Source organism: Pygoscelis adeliae, unplaced genomic scaffold (genome assembly GCF_000699105.1).
Source record: "Pygoscelis adeliae isolate BGI_AS28 unplaced genomic scaffold, ASM69910v1 Scaffold411, whole genome shotgun sequence".
Taxonomy (NCBI): Eukaryota; Metazoa; Chordata; class Aves; order Sphenisciformes; family Spheniscidae; genus Pygoscelis; species Pygoscelis adeliae.
Genome location: NW_008824111.1, coordinates 1,688,051 through 1,708,697, shown reverse-complemented (window position 1 = coordinate 1,708,697; position 20,647 = coordinate 1,688,051). Strand labels below are relative to the sequence as shown.

The 20,647-nt window shown below is 44.2% G+C and overlaps 1 protein-coding gene across 1 annotated transcript in view; it reads left to right on the top strand.

Moving 5' to 3' along the window:
* The window catches only part of LOC103925501 (Fanconi anemia group D2 protein), a 55,764-nt gene that overhangs the window by 16,025 nt on the left and 19,092 nt on the right, over positions 1–20,647 (top strand). The window contains exons 16-28 of the mRNA XM_009334232.1: positions 820–951; positions 2,995–3,102; positions 6,065–6,174; positions 7,069–7,129; positions 7,842–7,967; positions 9,332–9,405; positions 9,494–9,634; positions 11,737–11,837; positions 12,141–12,256; positions 13,632–13,740; positions 15,664–15,762; positions 18,508–18,617; positions 20,054–20,214. Of these exons, the coding sequence (XP_009332507.1) occupies positions 820–951; positions 2,995–3,102; positions 6,065–6,174; positions 7,069–7,129; positions 7,842–7,967; positions 9,332–9,405; positions 9,494–9,634; positions 11,737–11,837; positions 12,141–12,256; positions 13,632–13,740; positions 15,664–15,762; positions 18,508–18,617; positions 20,054–20,214 (1,448 nt within the window). The remainder of the gene's footprint in view (positions 1–819; positions 952–2,994; positions 3,103–6,064; positions 6,175–7,068; positions 7,130–7,841; positions 7,968–9,331; positions 9,406–9,493; positions 9,635–11,736; positions 11,838–12,140; positions 12,257–13,631; positions 13,741–15,663; positions 15,763–18,507; positions 18,618–20,053; positions 20,215–20,647) is intronic.

Here is a 20,647-nt window from a genome sequence, read left to right as displayed (position 1 = left end):
CCACAGACATGCTGACATCAGAAAATTTGGGGATTGAAGACAGCTCCGCACAAGCTTTTGAATGTATTTGCACTTTTTTGGGCACAGTATGTTTATAATTAAGACTGTTTCCAGTGTTGTATCTGTATTACTTATTACAGCAAACTTAACAAATAGACAAACAAAAAAGCAACTGGGAAAAACCTGAGATGTGAAGGCATAAAATGTCATCTGCAACAAGCTAGTGAGTCTAGTAATATTTTGAGATGTTAAGAATTTGAAAAGAAGATGGCTGTATTAGCAATTAGTGACACAGAAAAGACCCAGAGCCACAGACAGTGCATGGGAGTGGAAAGAGATCCCTGTCCAGAAGTCAACTGAAGTAAGGCCATAAAAAGATTTTTGAAACAGAAGTGTCAATTTTGAACAGCTGGGGATAAAGATTATTAAGACACTGGAACTGCTGAACTTAGAGGCACTGTATTCCTGGGTGCAGTGTTCTGTGCGCCTAAGAAAATAGGGTAGATTTTTATCATCATATGTGATGGTAGCAAAGAGCAGAAGCTGCAGCAGTGTTAGCAAGCAGACAGGAAAAATTTGGTGAAGAGCTGTGTTATGGAATCGTGGGATCTTTTAGAACTGAATAAAATTCAGGCTCAAGGAGAAAGAATATTGTGGATATCAGGAATTAAAGAGCAAACTGAGAAGGGACTTAGAATAATGTGGTTGAGTTTCAGGATGATTATCTGTACTTGATCAACATATTCTATAGGAGCAGAACAGGGCAGACATTTTTCTGTTGACATTTCACTATGATTTCTCTGGGGACTTTTTCCTCAGGAGGTTGTGACTGCTTTGGTGACTCACGTGTGCAGTGGAAATGAGACAGAATTGGACATTTCTCTGGATGTGCTCACTGATTTGGTGATACTGCACACATCCCTTCTGATGCGCTATGCCACCTTCGTGAAGGTATGAATATTTCTGGGGGCATACTACATTTCAGGACCCTTACACCACTTTGCCCCAGATCCAGAATAGGTCGGTACTTTTCAGAAATAGGGGTAATGGAACAATTTGTACCTGTAAAGCTATCTGTCTTAAGAAATGCGGTGGTCAGAAGTGAAAGGTATCTACTATGAAGAGGTGAGCTGTAAGATAGGACTGTATGATTTTTTTGACAGGGGAAATTGAGATAGACAAAGAAAAAAAGTTACCCTTCCCTGTAACTAGAGAATGCTTAAATTGCAGGTGTGGAATGACTCCCATCACGGAAGGAAAATGCTGTCTTTATTAACATCAGCTATTTCAAATACTTGGCAAAAACCTGCCCCCTTTGTGAACTGCCTGTTCTACCACATTGAAAGACTGACAGTACTTTAGCCAATATTTGAATCCTAAAACAAAACTCCTGGCGGGGATGGGAAAAGACTTATGTCCTAAAATTTAAAAGAAGAATGGGGAGAAAAAAATGGGTTCTTAACTCCTAAGAGTGACAAGCAGGGTCAGGCCTGCCCAGTTGCCTGTTTCCAAAAGTAGTAAAAGTGGAGACTGAGGGAAGAGCAAAATAGCAAGGCAAGCATGTAGCAATACTTTTCTTGAACACTCCCCCATCTGTGGTGATTTGTAGCTTGAGGGCATCCTGTATCTAAGAGCCCTTGAAGAGTACGGGTATGTGTATTCCCCCCACCCCTCTGACTTTTTTCATGCCCACTTGGTGTCGGTGGATTCTGTAGTTTAAGTACTCACTATGGGAAAGCTTACATACTTTTTGCTGTTCAGCTGGTTGATTGTTAAATTTAAATTACTTGCTTAAAATATGCTAAAAAGGCATTAAGATCTGCCATAAGAATTTGCAATGCAATCTGTCACACTTTCAATGGGTATAACACGAAGAAACAGGACTCGCTTGCCGCCTGGCAGAGGGAGGATGTAATAAGGACTCAGGGTTGAAAGTAGTCCTTGAAAGAGACAACCTAAAACTCCTGCTCATAATTGAATGCGTTGTTCAGAAGTGCGATGGGGAGTACTTGTCCCCAGCAATCTGCTGAGACCTGTTGACATTCCTCCTGACCTTGTTTGCATGTTCTTGTGCTGGCAGATCATTTACAGATTACGGTTTCTATGGGCTGATTTTTGATACATTGCCAAAGCTTATATGTGAAACACACTAATCAATGCTCTGGCCAGACCTCAAGGTCTGGTAGTGTACCGTGTTTGGCATGCATCTCAGAGGTGGTTGAGACACTAGCCAGTTACCTGTAAAAAGATCTGTAGAGCTGCAGATGCCTGGTGTATTTGACACTGAGCTAGAGCCTCTCCGGCACAGAGAGAACAAGCAGATCTTAGCAGAAGTCGTCTCCCCAAACAGCTATTTTTTTAATCTTAAAACTGGGTGAATTTTCTTGAGGGGTGCAAAAGTGCTTATCTAATCCTGCCAAACTCGACACCTCATTTCAAATCCTGCTTGAGGTTGGCCAGTAGTAGGAGAAAAATAATGGCAACAAAATGCCATGTTAGTGGTAGGAAAGCTAGCGTGGCTCTGGGAAACAGTTGGACTGTTTTTCACTGAAGCACTGGAAGAAGAAATATTCTGAGAATGCCAGCCAGCCCAGAAAATTCCACCCCTAAATTGTTAACAACTTGACTGTTACAGGGCTTGTAATGGAAATATTAGCAAAAACCCCGTAACATTCATTTTGTCAAATACTTTGAATGCTGTGACCAAACCTGTGATAGAAGATAAATAGCTGTCACTAATGGGATTGGAGCACTCCCAAAATGCTTATGGTAGCCAGACTGTTCTTCCCATTCAGCCTCTGATAAAATGAACTGCAATAATTGAGGCCAGACCAATAGTTCTGCATTTATGTTTATTTAACTCGAATGTAGCTTTTTCCTGCCTGTACAAAAAAGGTAAAGTTAGTTGGCTTCCCTGTGGTTGACAATTATTATTGGGAACATGGAAAGGGATTCTTGATATATCTGAGCTAGTTCGTGGCTTCTCTCTTACAGACCATTTTAGACTCTACACAGAAACTGAATCCATGTCAGATCCGGAAGCTTTTCTACATTCTCAGCACACTAGCATTCAGCCAGAGGCAAGAAGGAAGCTATATTCAGGTAAGCAGAGACACAACAGAAAGGAGTTCAGGCTGTACCTAGGTTAACTTCCAGGTTAAGTTGCCAGGTTAACTTCCAGAGGTTTTGTTGTGCAAATAGAGGCCTCATCTATGAACAGTGATTGTTGTCAGGATGTCCTTCAGCTTAAAATTCTCTTCTCCCCAAGCGGCTGCAAGCCAGCTTGCAGCTCCAGACTTTCCTACCCTGTATAGCAAGGACTCATCACAGTGGCTGCATACCTCACATCTTTCTGGGAGAGGTCTTCTCTTGCATATCTAAGAAAGGTAGAGTTGATAGTGACTGCCATCAGTCGCCTTCCACCAAAATTTAACCTCCCAGTCAAAGTGGGACTGTCACCAACATGATATCAGGTGCAAGGACTCATCACAGTGGCTGCATACACATCTTTTTTGTGGGGGTGGTCTTCTCTTGCATATCTAAGAAAGGTAGAGTTGATAGTGACTGCCATCAGTCGCCTTCCACCAACATTTCTAATTTAACCTCCCAGTCAAAGTAGGACTGTCACCAACATATCAGGTTGGCTGTGGCTTTGTCTAGCTGAGCCTTGAAGACTTGCAAAAGTGTAAATTCAGCAGCCTCTTTGTGAAGCTTTGTTTCTCCATCACTTGGAAGCATTCAGAAAGCATAGTTCAGCTTCTTCCATGAGATATTAATCTCGATTCAGCTGCTTAACGTTTGTACACCAGAGACAATAAAGACACTCATGTTAGAAGAACTGAGCTACACAGAATAGAGGACTCTGCTGTGAAGTGGTAAGCTTCACACCTTTTGTGCCTCTAGTTTAAACACGAGAAGCTGTCAAACCTGGTCTGTCTAAATTCATATTCATTTTACACAGTATACCTTGTATGATTCAGTTGCAGCGTAATAGTGGTGGTATCAGATGCCTTTGTCAGGATTTCTGGCTCTTGAGCATGGCAGTGATCAGATAAAGATAAAGAAATACCTCGAAGACATTTATTCCACAATGGAGATGTCTGGGTTTAAAATCTTCCCATTCTAAAAGCTCAGCTCCTAGAAATTAGGACTATTTGTCTGTCTTTGAGTCACTGCATAGTTTCTAGTTGTGGGTATGTTTGCACACGCTAGCTTGAGACTATAAAGGAAAACTGCTTTTCTTCTCTTCCTCATTGGTCTGTGGCACGTAAAACAGCACGTCTGTAGTCATTTCTTCCCACTCACCCTGTTGAGATGGAGCTCTTCACTGCCAAAATTTCCAGTTGTATGGTAGGTTTAGCTCCTTTCTGAACTACTTTCCTCAGTAATTTCCCCCCTCACACCCCCAGGTCTGTCTGTCTTACGTGCAACTTGTGAAAATTGCCTTGGCAACATACAAGATGACTTTGCAGCCCAGATGGACTAGCCATCAGGAAGAAGTGTTCTGCCTGTCACCCTCATAAATTGCAAAAAGAAGGGGAGGAGTGTAAGCTCTAGAATTTATTCTGAGCTGAGAGTTTGTGACTGTGGGGGTCCAGGGTTGACAGTATGACTCTGTCCTCAGTGATAACAAAGACCAGGGGTAGATCACCAAAAAATCAGTACCCTGGGAACAAAATTCCTCTTTGCCTTCTCTTAACTGTACTTCTAAAACCGATGCCTCTTGGACGTGAGAATCTCTACAGGCAGATTAGGCGTTTGTCCTTGCCCTGCACAGGTCATTCCAGAGGCATCTTGCCTAGTGAAGGTCAAGAAAAGATGGCATAACCATATACTGTCCTTTTCTCTGCTACCAGTTTGATCTTGTTGGCATTGGTAGTTTGTTGTAGCATAACTCAAGCCTTCATCTCCTCTGTCTCAAAACCCCTCTCTGGTCAGAGCTTGTGCTTTCATGCAGCTCTCAATCACTGAGGATCTCTGTATGGGCCAACATCCTCCTTTGCAGGACCAGTAGGGAGAGTTAATAGGAATCAGTGCAGCGAGGGCTGTTTTTATTTCATAATGTTTTTTCAGTGAAAACAGAACATATCCCTTTGTCAGAGACGCTATTCTGGACCTCTTGGTGGCTGCCCTGTTTTAGCCTCTGGTCAGCTGTTCCATCCTCATCTCTCAAGATGACGGCTTTCTTGATTAGCATTCATCTGCCAGCAGTGCAGGTGCAGCTTGGATTCCTGTGGCTGATTTGGTACACACTCTTCTGTGCTTTGCCTTCGATTTCTTCAGCAAGTATTATACTTCTCATCCAGAAGACTGGTCTCCCAACTTTCCTGAAGGATCACACTTCTACAACTGAGTACGCTTCATGCTCTCAGTGTCAGGAGACCTCTTAGTCTATCATTAGTGGTCCAGACTCTCAGAAGTCTTCAAAACTGTTTGCGCCCATTTTGGGAAAGTGCAGCCGATCATCTGCTTGACGCAGCTGTTGAAATAGAGCATGCTGCATTGAGACCTGCTGTGGGCTTACGGAGCTGCTGCAAAGGAACCTTTACAATTGTGCAGGGCACACTTGCCCACAGCCAGGGGACAAGGGAGGCAGCATGAGAAATGTCTTAATCCCAGGTGTCTGGTATGCTGTTACCTACAACTTTCTTGGGACCTTCACCAAAAACTGCTCCATCCCTCAGCCTCCTGAAGTTGACAGTGTTTTGGAGGGCAGCTCTGCAGCTGCTGTTTGTGTGTGAAAGGCTCCAAGACCATCTATTTTTTTAATATATTCTTCTATTAATTATAGATGAAACCTGGACCAACTACATGTTCTGTGTAGTAATTAGGGCAAAGTCAAAGCGAGTCACTGTTAATGCCATTTGAAGCCTTACCAAGAGTTATGACCAGTATTTTCATAATTAAAGGCAATTGCAGAATGTGCATTCCTTTTGCAAAGCTGTAATCCCAATAAACCATCCCCCTGCCGCCTTCGGATATGACATTAAGTGAAGATGCCAATAGAATTGAGTGATGCACACAAGTACCTCTGTGGTGACATGGTCTGTGTCTTTCTTTTTAGGATGATATGCACATGGTGATCAGGAAATGGCTGTCCAGCACAGTTCCCAACCACAAACAAATGGGGATTATTGGTGCTGTTACCATGATAGGCAGCGTGGCATTAAAAAGGTGAGAGAGAATGTAGCAAAGATGAATTTAACATGCTTTCAGTTCAGACCAAACTGGAAGTGGGACAAAGAAAGCGGGGCATTGCCTTCTTGCTCACGCACATCTTGGTCAAGTCCAGGAACTTAAAACTCTTTCCTGCAGACTGCGGTATTTGTTGTTACAGTCTGTTCAGTACTGCTCACCTGCTGCTGATCTCAAAGGCATCCTGAATTTCCTGTTAATGCCTATTCATGGATGCCTTGACTAGCACCAGCAGGGACCTATTGCTTGGAAAAAAAATTTGAACACTGTGGTGGACTGACTGCAGATCAGCTTTTGACAGTAAGGATGAATAACCTAGTGTGCTCCATGTTTGAATACAGGGAAATCTAAAAGAGAAGCAAGGAGAAAGATTGTTACTGCTGTGCTGGGCATTGGCATGACAATTTCCAATGTACCGTATAAATAATTTATGAACAACATTCATGAACCAGGCACACTCCTGATAAGAGCTGTAGCAAAGATTAAAGCACCTGGAAAATAAGACTTTGACTGGTGTTGGGAAGTGTTATGTAGCTCACTGATTTTGTATGTCTTAACAAAATGCTGCTTCTGTTTATTACATGAAGAGAAAAGCTCATCTTAGCTCCAGGCCCTGAGTCAGTGGACTTCATTATGGAGATGACTAGAGGGCTTTAGTTTTCAACACATTAGAAAAAGCATATCCTTGAAGAATACAATGAGTCTTGTCCTGAAGGTCCCAAACAGCAGCAGGTCTTTTTCTAATAATATTCCAAAGAACATCTTTTTTGTGCATAATTCTCCAATTTCTGGAGAGAGAACCTTGTGTGTGTGATGGGTTTTGCCATCTCTTAAGTGTTGTGCAACAAAAGCAAGGTTATCAATTGCTTTCAGAAATGAAGGAGATGGTAGTTCATTGGAGAGACCAGAGCTGAACAGTGAGCGTGATGGGCAGGTGAGTACCAAGAATGGGGCAGTGTGGGAGAGAGGGAGGACATGGTCAGCAAGGTGTGACTAGAAACACAGTCCTAGGTGAAGTAGCATGTGTGTAGCTTTACTGGGTCTGGGATTCTCGTACATTGACTGCAGAGCCAAGAATCTATTAAAAATTGTTTTGGAGAAACAAAGATCTATATTAAGATAGCACCCGCCGGTCTTGCCTACGGCTAGTCCAGGACAAGTAGTACTGCAGCCATCTACTGCAAGTCTTCTATCCAGACGTTATTTCAAACACAAAGGAAAGAAACAGGACAATCTGCTTCAGTGAGCCAAAGGCAACCTTCACCTTCCTCTCAGCTTGGCAGCGGTGTCTTTCAGGCCACCTAGAGAAAGCACTTCTGCTACACAGGGTTGGCTTAGCCTTGGCCTTTTTCCTTAATTCCTGTTGAAGAACTTTCTTCTAGGCTGGCACTCTATTTAAGGGTGGTCCTGGGCAGACTTTTTTGTGTTATTTCATGGTGGAGCAGGGCCAGGACCTTAAAAGACCCATGTTCCTTCTTAAAACTGGGTCTTTGCAAGACCAGTCACCATGGGCTGTTACCCTAGAGATGAAGCTTTGGATATGCCTCAGAGTAAATTAGTGTAAAAGGGGGAGGGACTCAAGGTAAAAGCTTAAGTTGTATCCATTTACCTTACCCGTTTCTGCAGACTGCTCTCTCTTCTTTCAGCTTTCTACCTTGCTGGACCTTGTGGGCTTCTGCTGTGAGCAAAAACCAGAGGTCTTGGCTCTGTACTATGATGAACTTGCCAGTTTGATTGAGAAGCAGAAGGGGAATTTGGACTTGCAGCTCCTGGTACGTTGCAGAGTAGTTTGAACTTAATCACTTAAAAGAACTCTTCAGAAACATGATGCTTTCCAGGCATTGGCAGGACAGAGTCAATTTGAGGATTTCACTCCAGTCTGAGAACTCTTTTCTTTGTTTTGTTTTGTTTTTGTTCTAGGCATGCTTAAGGTTCCTGTAAGAGATTGATTGGATACAAAATCCTCTTTCAGCTCTCTCAGCTTTTTTTGATTGTGGCAGATTCCTCATTGCGCTTTAACAGCTTCCTTTATGTGAACATTTATGTGACAACAGGGAAGCCTTTTAATGGAAATTAAATGACATTTCATAGCCTGCTTTTAAGATTCACAGATAAAAGTAGAATCTGAAAGAACTTTAAACTTGGTATTGAAATTGGCTTCTGGTCAGACTATTAAGGCTATCTGATGCCTAAGGACTTGGAAGAGCCACAGTCATTTATGGTAATAAGTACATAAATGGTATTCATGGTAATAGGAAGACGTTTGTGAAGGCCACTGGACAGGTCTTTCTTCTTGCTGGGGACTCTTTTTTGCATGTGTGCTGTGCCTGCCAGGAGGGTAGCAGGCCATCTTGGGACCCAGGAGAGCATTGAGGGCTGCTGTGGAATTGATCACTCTTGGTGGCACAAGTGCTTTTTGCACCTGCTGGTTACGGAGAGGAGGAACTTTTTCCTTCGTGTTGGAACAAGGGAAGGCGACCAGAGAGGTGTGAAATGCTGGCAGTCACTCCAAATGCTCTATGCCTGGGGCTAGAAACGCCAGTCTCCTGAAGTCCAGCTGAGTGCTCCAAGGAGGAAAAGAGAAGGAAGGAGGGTTTCTCATTTTCCCTTGCAAGACAGAAATGTAAAAGCAAGCTAAGGTTCTTCTCACAACTCTTGTGCAGATTTTTTTGGGTCTTTTCATTGTCTGTTTGTCCAGTCTCTGTCACATCTGTTACTTCTCCCTTAATTGTTTCTAACAGTGTAAGCATGTGAAGTACGTAGGACACACTGTGTGAAATAAAACTTTGCCAGCACTTTATAGCCATTTCATTCTGATGATCGGCTCTTAGGACAGAGAATTCCCCATGGCTGCTTTCCTCTTCCAGTCAGCCGCTCTGCCTCTCTGCAGCACTGCAGAACATGTAGACAAGCCCATGTCCAAAGAGCAGGGAAGAAATTGGTTGTGCATGCTTAGCAATGTTTCCTGGCTTTGCTCTAAAGGCAGGCCTTGGCTCTCCTTGCAGGCAGTGGGCTTCATTGCTGTGACTGTTCCAGGATACTTTTGCTTGGCCTTATCTTCCGCATTTTCCACTGCTGCTGTTGAAGCTTTCTTCACTGAGCCCCTTTGAGCAGGTTTTTTTTCCTTTCTTTATAGGACGAGTTTGGGAAGAGTTTGGTGGAGGACTTTCCCAGTGACTTTGTGGTGGATCTCAGCCCCACAGTGGATGGGTATGCTAATCACAGGCTAAGTATTTGTAATGTTTCTGTCACTGAGAACTGAGTTTGTCAACAAGAGCTTGTCTGTCTTTCCTTGCAGTTCGTTCTTGTTCCCAGTGAAGTCCTTGTATAATCTGGATGAAGATGAAAGTCAGGGAGCAATTGCTATTAACCTCTTACCATTGGTGTCGCAGAGCGAGCTTGGCAGGGTCACTGATGGAATGAGTAACCAAAGTAAAAGGTACTTTGACACTTTCCTTTAACTGTGGGATGACTGCAAAGGTGTTATTTTCATTTGGTGCACTGCACTGCTATCAGCCCTGCCTGACAAAGTGCCTGATAAGGAGCTGATCAGAGAATTCACCAGTTTCCAGTGTTCTGTTCCTTCTCTTGCTGTTAGACATATTCAGATAGGTCTAGAGGCATAAGCTGGTTGGGAACTGGCAGTCTGTTCTGGCTCAGGCTGTTTGGGTGATCTTGGGTAAGTCATGCTGCATCTGCCTTGTTTCCCATCTGTCATATGAGAATAGTAGCTCTTTCTCCCAGTGTTATGGTGATATTGAATGCCATATTGAGATGGAGAGGCAACTTTGAGGTGGCAAAATTCATGTTTTGAGCGATGATTCTCAAATAGAGAGTCACTAAGGACTTAGTGTGTGTCAACAGTACACAATTTTTCTTGCCTTCAGTTGTACTTGGACAACCTAGACTGTGCTCCAGAGCAAAATCACAAACATGCAGCCACAAGTTAAATTCGTCTGAGAAATAAGGGCTTTGTCTTTGGAGAATGGAGCAGGAAGCATGTAAGAAATAAAAAATGTCTAACTAAGCAGTAGGGCATCAAAGTTAAAAATAATAAAAGGCTTTTTTTTAACTGGCATAGAATCATAGAATCATTAAGGTTGGAAGAGACCTCCAAGATCGAGTCCAACCGTCAACCCAACACCACCATGCCTACTAAACCATGTCCCTAAGCGCCTCATCTACCCGTCTTTTAAATACTTCCAGGGATGGTGACTCAACCACTTCCCTGGGCAGCCTGTTCCAATGTTTAACTACTCTTTCAGTAAAGAAATTTTTCCTCACGTCCAATCTAAACCTCCCCTGGCGCAACTTGAGGCCGTTTCCTCTCGTCCTGTCGCTTGTTACTTGGGAGAAGAGACCAACACCCACCTCACTACAACCTCCTTTCAGGTAGTTGTAGAGAGCGATGAGGTCTCCCCTGAGCCTCCTTTTCTCCAGGCTAAACAACTCCAGTTCCCTCAGCCGCTCCTCATAAGACTTGTTCTCCAGACCCTTCACCAGCTTCGTTGCCCTTCTCTGGACATGCTCCAACATCTCAACGTCCTTCTTGTAGTGAGGGGCCCAAAACTGAACACAGTATTCAAGGTGCGGCCTCACCAGTGCTGAGTACAGGGGCACGATCACTTCCCTGCTCCTGCTGGCCACGCTATTTCTGATACAGGCCAGGATGCCATTGGCCTTCTTGGCCGCCTGGGCACACTGCCGGCTCATGTTCAGCCGGCTGTCGACCAGCACCCCCAGGTCCTTTTCCGCCAGGCAGCTTTCCAGCCCCTCTTCCCCAAGCCTGTAGCGCTGCATGGGGTTGTTGTGGCCGAAGTGCAGGACCCGGCACTTGGCCTTGTTGAATCTCATACAGTTGGCCTGGGCCCATCGATGCAGCCTGTCCAGGTCCCTCTGCAGAGCCTTCCTACCCTCGAGCAGATCAACACTGCCGCCCAACTTGGTGTCCTCTGCAAACTTACTGAGGGTGCACTCGATCCCCTCGTCCAGATCATCGATAAAGATGGCATCTTCATATCCTGCATAATTTATCATCATAAGATTTTGTTGAGATTTTAGTTGTGCTTAAAAAAAGACTTGATCACTTCAAAATAAAAGAAAATACAGCAACTTTACATGTATCTATGGAAAAATGTTAATTTTCCTCACTCAGAATGTGAGCAGTGGCATGCTACAAAACATTCAAGGAGGTTTCTCCTCTGCTTACAGCTGTTTTGCACAATTTCTTATAGTTCCTTCTGAATTATTCAACTTTGATTTCTACCAGAAATAAATCTGACCCCATTTTTGTTCTTTACGGCCGTTTTTCTGCCCTTACATGCTTTTCCAGAAAACTGGTGATTAGCAATTTTTTTTTTTTTTTTTTAACCATATGGTGCATTTCTACTCTGTGTCGCTGGGCCTTGCAATAAGCAAAATAGAAGACACAGGCAAGGTGGCACGGGGAGGACATAGGACATAATGGAAAAGTGATGGGCATTCTGGAGGTATATAAAATATAGGACCCACTCAATTGCTTTTTTTTTTTTTCCCCCCCAGAGTAGTGTCACCGATATGTCTGTCACCCTGTTTCCGATTGCTGAGGCTCTACACTGGAGAGCAAAACAGTGGAAGCCTGGAGGAGATTGATGCTTTATTAGGTATGGGAAATGGATTTTTATAAAGTCTGTCTGGCTGATTTGTTCCTGTCCCAAATCTGCGAAGAATTCCTGTAGCTGTAGGAAGAATTGTGCAGTTTCTGAAGGAGGCTGAGATGGTCTGTTGCCCACAAAGTGGAAGGGAGGCAGGGGAGACAATTGCTTTGTCTGGGGATGGAGTGGCTGATGGGGCTTACTCCAAATAGCCATTGGAATTGATACAGGCTTTGGTAAGAGACTTTGTCCATGCAAAGACCAAAGGATGGGTAGCACAGTCCAACATGTTCTCTTCCTGCTCTGTCCCAGGTTGCCCCCTGTACCTGACTGACCTGGAGGTTGAAGGGAAGCTGGACTCTCTGTCCAAGCAGGAACGGGAATTTCTGTGCTCACTCCTGTTCTATGCTCTCAACTGGTTTCGTGAGGTGAGTAGAGCCTTGTCTGCAGGTTCTGGAGTGGCACTGAGGAGTAGCATTTAAAAACACTAACCTTGGGCTTCAGGGGTGCAATTGTTGTTGAAGAGTCTTGCCTCTTGGAAACCTTCTCCAGCAAGGTCCTGGTAATCCCTCTGTGTTCTTCTCTTCATTATCATTTATCCTTTATCCTGCTGCTAGCAGCAACTCAGCTTTCTTGGTCAGAGGCTCTAAGGACTGCCTTGCTGATGTGAGTTTTCCACCTGCTACTCAGCTGCAGTTTGCACTCTCTGGTGTATGAAAATCGGTTTTGCTGTTGCAGGGAGGATGCTGTAAACCCCAAATATGTGTCTAAGTTATGAGGTAATATATGTCTAAACTATGAAGGGAGCATCAGAAAGAAAGATCAGTCTCACTATGCTGGAAAGCAGGGGAGTCACCACCTGGTCAAGGGCATTGATTGTTGCCTTCTGCTTGGCATGCATGAGGCTCTGCCTGCAGTACTGTGTCCAGTCTGGGGCTCTCATTGTCATTCTGAAGTGAGTCCAGCGGAGGCCACCAGGCTGATGAGGAGGGGCTGGAGCACATGGCATGTGAGGGGTGGCTGGGAGAGCAGAGGTTGTTCAGCCTGGAGAGGGGAAGCCAGAGGGGAGAGCATATTGTGGTCTTTTACTATGGTCTTCTGTTACCTAACAGAAAGGTTGTGCTCCACTTCCAAAGAAGCTCTGGGATTGCCTTTCTTGGAGATGCTCAGTGCTCCACTAGAAAAGGCTCTAAGCAACCTGTTTAGTTGACGCTGCTTTGAGCAGGGTGTTGGACTAGAGGCTTCCTCAGGTCCCTTGCAAACTCAGTTGTGATTGTGCGCTTTGTTCTATACCTCTATGAGCTTACAAAAGGGTGAAATGCAGTGCCTTCAAGCAGATTTGGACCATGTATTTGCTAACATCGATGGTCAGTGGAAACGTTCCCTGCTGGGGTTATTCTGATAACATGAGCTGTGTCAGAGTTGGTGCGATTCCGCATCCCCAGTCCTTGCTGTTCCTGCTCTTCTCCCAGGACTGCCTCTTTCCTGGCAGACCTGGGAAGTGCCAAGGGGTCTCCAGAGCCACAAGCAGCACAGAACCCGACAATGTACTGTCTGCTAATTCCTCTTCTTCAGTTAATATTTGATCTGTAGGTATTGCTCTATTGCTTTTCGTAGATTGCACCAATTATGTCCATGTTCTCATGGGCTTCTGAAGAGCTTTCTTCATGCAGTCTGGTCACACAGGCCACTTGTGCTGTGTTTTGTGCTTATTCAGGACTTGAGGATGTTATTCAGAAAAGAAAAAGTAGTAAAAGTGGGTACAAATCTCCCTAAGTCAGCTAGTTTGGTTTGTATCTCTAGGTTGTAAATGCCTTCTGCCAGCAACAGGATGCCGAGATGAAGGGGAAAGTTTTGTCTCGATTACAGAACATCACAGAGCTGCAGAATGTGCTGGGAAAATGCTTGGCAGGTGAGTATGAAACATTTGTACATTCTGGGCCTGTGCCAGCTGTGAAGTGAAAGGGATTGGTTTAACGGAGGAAGTATATGGTAACACATACTGCATTTTTACAGAGGTCTAAGAGTTCATGCATGGACAGCTATTGTTTTCAATTTGTCTGAGTCCAAACTGCTCTTCTCAATGACCTTCTCGGTGACACCTCTTTGACTTGGCAGAATCTGCCTAAGTATGGTGGACACTGGTGGACAGTGGTGGACAGCTTCTATCCTAAAGAAACAGTGTGTTTCTCCAATATTTGGGTTGTAACAAGCTGTTAAGGGATATTATAAGAATCCACTGCCTCCAGCTGCTCTAGGCCCATGAATTCCTCCTGCCTAGCTGCTGGAGCCCAGCATGGAGACCCTGGTGTCTCCATCCCAGGCCAATGGGCACAGCTACACGGACTGCCACGGACAAGGTGCTGCCTTCAACAGCACCTATGTATAGGACTCGCATAAAACATAAGTACAGACAGCCACATCCCCATTCTGCTCTTCAGCTGGTTAAGACTGAAGTTCACTAGTGAAGGCACGCACACACACGACACACTCTAGAGTCACAAGGACACGAACATTTGCAGATCCCACAAGTATTGGCACAGCCCATCCATCTGCCCAATAGCCTGCCCAGATCCCCAGGCCCTCTAATCTGCTCCACGGGTCCCCTACTCACTGGCTATTCCAGCTTGCTGCTTGCTAGCAAACAGACATGCACACTCACACACTCATCTCACAGGCACAGGCTCCACACACAAAGTCTATGGGACCTGTAGAGATGCTCGCAAGAACTATGGCACCTTTAACTACTGACACTGAGACCCTCGCTCACTCCAGTTGCTGACACCACAGGCCCAGGGTGGTCCAACTCTAGTTGCTGGCCCGGTATTTACTCACGTCTCACCAGTAGTTGGCATTTTGTCCTTGTGGCACGCGCGTGCATACACACACACAGAAGATGGTGAGATTACACTGAAATATAGTTAAGAGAGTACTTAATAAGAAGATAGCACAGACTGCGGTCATCAGGCACAGGGTTCAGTCAGACAAGCATACTGATCGGACAGTTCTACTGACCAGCAATGCTTTACTCATGGCCATTCCCTTTTACACTGTTTCTGCCCATTCCTCTCTTTGTTCCTCCCCGCCCCACTCCCCTGCACATTCCTTCATTAATTTGCATAGTTCTACCCTTCCCTTCCATTAGAATATCCCGAATCCTGAAGTTCCTCTTTTTCCTCCCATCTTATCAGTTACAAAGTCCAGGTGTCCATTCCCAGAGCCGGCCTGGAGTTTCTTAATGGCCCATCAATTACAAACTGGACACTTTTGGTCTCTGGCATTGTCTCCATTATCCCTTGTCTGCCAGGTTTCTGCCTGTCCTTGTTTATGGCTTCCCCCTTTACTTATTATCTCCTTTTACATTGAAAAGGTCTTTGATGAGATAAATATAATGAAGAATACACTGTCACCTTCCACGTACCCTTACACAAGCTATCCATTAAGAGCTGTGTTTGTGAGCCAACAGACCAACTTCATCTGAAATAAAGTGCAGCCTCAATACCTTTCTGCTGCTCTGAGAGCACTGCAAGGCCAGCGCAGAAAGGGCTCAGACATCCTAGAACAGCCCTTTAAGCTTCACCAACATGGACAGATGTCCAAGGACAGCTGAGCACTTGCTATCCTCCCTTGCTGGAGGAATGCAAAAAGCTGTAATTCCAGTGCAGTGTGGACATAAGATAAGGCTAATTGGAGCTAAATGCACCTAAGCATAAGAGCAGAGGGACGTTCACCAGAATGCCGAAATGTATGGTGGTACTTCTTGATATGTATCTTGCCTGTATTTTGTCATTCAGGAGCTGAACTAACCCAATTTCTACATTTTTGGCTCTTTCAGCAACCCCTGGCTATGTCCCACCACCAGCTACTTTTGATTCTGAAGCCCTGGAGGCCGTACTGTCCATTAATGCTGTTGGTCCAGTGAGAAAAAGGAATGGTAAAGAAAGTTTAAAACATTTAAGCAAACAGATGTGATGTGGGATTCGACTGGCATATTGCACTACAGCCATTGCACTTGTGTGTGCATAAAGCACAGAATTCCTGGCAAGGTCTGTCTAGCTTGAAATCTTATCTGATCAACTCCTGTTGCAGCTGAAGTGGAGATGTAAAAATACCCTACTCCAAACAGGTGTTGGATAGTCTATCTCCTTGGGAAAGCTGATGCTTAACATCTAACAGTGAAAATCCAAGGCTTTCATTGACTGTTTTCACCTGCCAAAGTATTTTCTACAGCAGTAAGTTGTTCTGCCTTTGGCGGGTTCGTGTAGTTGTCTGGTACTGAACCTGTGGCTTGAGCTGCCTTGCAAATCCCTGACCTTCAGCTTGTACCTACGTGATCTCTTAAGAACCTTGTCATGGCTCTACTGCACAAGGAAACGCTTCCTTCATCCTTTCCCATTGCTAGCTCCCACAGAGAAGAAACGGAACTTGCCTTTCGGTTTTTCAAGCTGAAGTAGATTTGCTTTGTTCTTTCTGTCTCTAATTCTATTTCTAGCTTAGATTAATATTTCCTGGGAACACGTCTGCCTTTGAGCCAAACTGGAAAAAAAATTCACATTCCGTTCAATGAAAACAGCTGCAGGAGGCCACAGATTAGAGAGCCCTTTTCTCCTGTGCCAAACCCATCCTGCAGAGACGACCTGTCACATAAGAGTGCTTAAGGCAGAAGGAAAGTTATGACTATGTTCTGCAGACAAGAGGAGGATCCATCACTTTAGATACTTTATTTTGAATGAGCAGAAGTAAGAGCTCAGACTAGTAAGCCCAGACCAGACCAAGAGATTCCTGAGCTTAGCTTGTCTTGCCTACAAAAAAAATCAGTGAGTGCTGTGACCATGGGTCGCAGCCTTGAGAACATACAGTTTTGACTTGCTCCTTGCTCCTCTTTTAGGTGTGCAGCATCTCACTGTAGCTGAGCTAAATTAACAGTTTACTGCCAACAAACAGGGGAAGGCTTCACTCTCCCCCTCATACCTGCACTCTCAGCTGCCTGATTTCCTGCCCCGTGTTATTACATCGTAGCTATTTTGGCTATTTACTTTTTGATAGGTTAGTTTTTTGCTATTTTAACAAGTTGACTGCTTAAGCAGTGATCGGGCTTCCTGAGTCAGTGCAAGGCAAGTGTCAGGTGTGTGTGGCTGGGAACAGGAGAAAGAGGTAGTAGGAGGAGCAGGACTACCCCTGAGCCATTAGATCAGCTCAAGCACTGTCATAAAATCTAGCCTAAGACTATTCCTCAGAGGAGAGGGAACAAGGAGCTCCTTAGGAGAGACAACGTAACAAATTCACTTTCCAATCTGATTAAGAGGGTTTATTTATTATGGTATGGGAGACATTCTCCTGTCTGACTCTGCTCTTCCAAAGATAATGCAATAACAGATGCAGCTTCATTGATATTGTTTCACTTCATCTATGGCCTGGCCCCCAGAAAGGATCACAGAGATGCAAAAGCAGGAGTCTCTGATGCTCATCAGCACAGCAGTTATAAAATGGCAGATGAAAGCATATGCCAAACTTTGCACTTGTTGGGGGATTTCCCTGAGCGTTCCCTTCTCCAGGTTGCTTATCAAGTTGAATAAAACCAATTCCTGAAGGACTCAATGGCTGAGTCCATCTGAAAAGTGCACATTAAGTACTACCCTTTCCTGCTTCTTGTGTAATAAGCTTTCAGTCCAAGAAAGTCCAGTTCAGTTCCTCAATAGTTTCTGGTGTAAAACCTTGTCAAAGTCTTTTTGGAAATCTAAATCTCTTCTGGCTGACGGATCCCTTTTATCCACAATACCAACACCCTGGCAGGCTAGTGAGGCAAGGTTTTCCTTTGCAGGAGCCCTGCTGACTCTTCCCAACAGACTGTATGTCCGTGTGCTCAGTGATCTTATTTTTTATTGTGGACAGCTCTGCCATTTTCCCAGTGATGGAGGATAGAGTCACCAGTCCTTAATTCTCTAGGTTCTCATTAGATCCCTTTTGATTAAGAGGAATTGTGTTCGCAAGCTATTGGTCCTCTGGCACTGTGGCCAGCAATCCTGAAATGTTGTATTTGAATTCCTTTGGGGACCTTGTGTGAATGTCACCTGGCCCTGGTGACTTATTGGGTGTCTGTTTGGTCTAATACATCCTGTGCAATTACTTGAAATCAGTGTAGTTTCTTTGATCTCTCCACTACATAGTGCGTCAGGTGTAAGAACCTCCCTACCGTTGTCAGCAGTGAAGACCATTGCAAGACCGTTGAATTCATTGAGTTACTCTGCTGTTGGCTTGGCATCCCTGCAAGTCCATTCTGTAGTTGTGTCTTACCTTCCTTTTTCAGGTCTTCTTCCTTTCTCAATAGTGTGTCTGAGGAAGAAACATTAAATTTTGGTTCAAGCATTTTTTTAAGATGATGTCCCACTCACTTTTCCAATCACTTCATAACGTTTAAACTATAGTAAGAACAGTGAGACTTGCTTTAATTTCTTACTGTGATTTTATAAAAGAGAAGCTGGTTGTGAGGGATCCCCAAATACATTTGTCTCTCTTTTGGACTGTGATCCTGGCTACGGATGACACACAACCTCTGTGCGTGCTCCATGCTTGCTTAGGGCTGATTAAAGTACAGCCTGTGCCGTTTCCCTGACTGCAAGTGCTGTCTAGTTTTGAGCACAGTGTAGCCTTTGTTTCTGAAGTTGCTTTTCTCTTTAAGGAAGGAAAAAAAAGAGTGATGGCAGCAAAGCTGGCTCTGCAGATCGTTCTCAAGCAGATGACAGTTCTGAGGGAAACCAGCCTGATATTGAGCTCTCTGAGCTGGAGAAGGTAGGTGTATACCCCTGCGGACTTGCAAGAAAGACAGACTAGGGAAGATGACATAGAAGCATAAACAAAAGCTTTGAGAGAGGGGTTGTTAATTTAAAAAGTTAATCACAGTTAAGTGGTTCAATTCTGCTTTCTGACACCTGCATCCCATCTGAATTTTGAAAATTGTCTGCTGCAGAGGCCAGCCACTCTCCAGCAGGCAGTGTGGTTCAGGGCAGTGCAAATGTGCAGGATTATCAATAATACTATTAGTTACTCTCTGGTTAAAACTATGGAAGGTTTCTATTTTAAGCCAGTGTTCCATTTCTCAAATTACTGCAATAACCTGCCATTCCTAGACTCAGGTCAGAAATTGTGAGATTAATCTGGAAAATACAAACCCTGGTAAGGACCATATCTCCCGCTGATCCTAGTCTGCTTCAGTCACGGGTGCTCATTTTGCAAATTTTCCTTGAGATATTTAATCAATGTATTAATGATAAGGCATCTTTAAAATTATCCATTTTCATCACACGGTAAGAACTATTTCCCAAACCTATCAACTAATGAGTTATTGGATTTTAGTTCTTGTTCTTTTGAATAAGCTCTTACAGTATTGTCATCATGTCTGGAATGCAAGATCTGTGCTGGCTGAAAGAGAGAAGCCAGGGAAGTGTGCCCAGCTTTGGGCTCAGCATCCTGGGGGCTGGGACCTCATAAGCATCCCACAAGGCCCCACTTCTACCACTGTTACTAATAAATGTTATTCAGAATCTATTTTATCAATTTCAGCCAGGCAAATATGCTTCTACTTCCCTGCTATTGTACAGATATGATAACTGAGTCGCTTAAGTTACAGGGAATAAGCAAAGCCTCAAATAGTTTTGGGAAGGAATGTATCTAATCTTTCTTACTTAACTAGAGTACTGGTCCCAGGCTAGTCCTTAGATGCCATGCCCTGACCAGGACAACAGAATACAGAAATTCTGTTGTGAGCCACATGTAACATACATTGGCTCCCGCAACAGGTTTATGTGGAGTGAATCTCTAAGAACTTACAGATTGTCAACCAGAGGCAACAGAGCATCCCATAGTTTACCATCCTGGTATTTATCAAAGTTAAAAACATTTGCCTTCATGTCTCATAGTGCTTGTGGTACAAGTCCAGAATGGGTTTCACAATGGCCACTGATTCACAGAAAGGAGAAAGCAAAGATTATTCCAGTTTCCTAAGTATTTTTTTTTCTAGAAAATTTTTAGTGACTTGCACAGTCCAAAATGAAAATGCTTCTGGTTCTATGTGCTCGTTTCTCTACGAGCTATCATGAATTCTTCTTAGACTTTTTTTCAAGCTGGCACAAAATATAGAAATCTGTGTGAAAGAAATAGCTTTATTTGAGCTAGAAAGTCTTATAGTCTTGCGGGTTGCAACCTTAATTCTGCTATTTACTTTTCAGACTGCTGCTGAGAGAGAGGCAGGAAATCCTCTGGCACAGCTGCAGAGCTATCGCCCATACTTCCGAGAGTTAGACCTCGAAGTGTTCACTGTACTCCACTGTGGGCTGCTGACAAAGTCTGTCTTGGACACAGAGATGCATACAGAGGTGAATGGAACAGCGTAAAACCATAGTGATAAGGCTTTGTGTAACTGCCTCTTCTCAGAGGCGTTGGCCCTTTCTGTTCCATTAAAATGGACAGAAGATTGACGTTAAGAGGTGTTGGTCCAGGGCTGTGAGCTAGGTACCAGGAGAGAATTTGCCCCCAAAGAAACCAAAGTACTTCAAGGCACTGAGATAAAGAGGACTTTCCTGAGAACAGCAGACATGTAGTATAGCAATGTTATAAACAAAGTAGTTGCATAAAAGCAAAAAAGATACAGTATAACATGGGTTCGTGAGAGGTAGGTCCTGCTTGACCAACCTCATCTCCTCCTATGACCAGGTGACCCGCCTAGTGGATGAGGGAAAGGCTGTGGATGTGGTCTACCTGGACTTCAGTAAGGCCTTTGACACCGTCTCCCACAGCATTCTCCTAGAGAAGCTGGCGGCTCA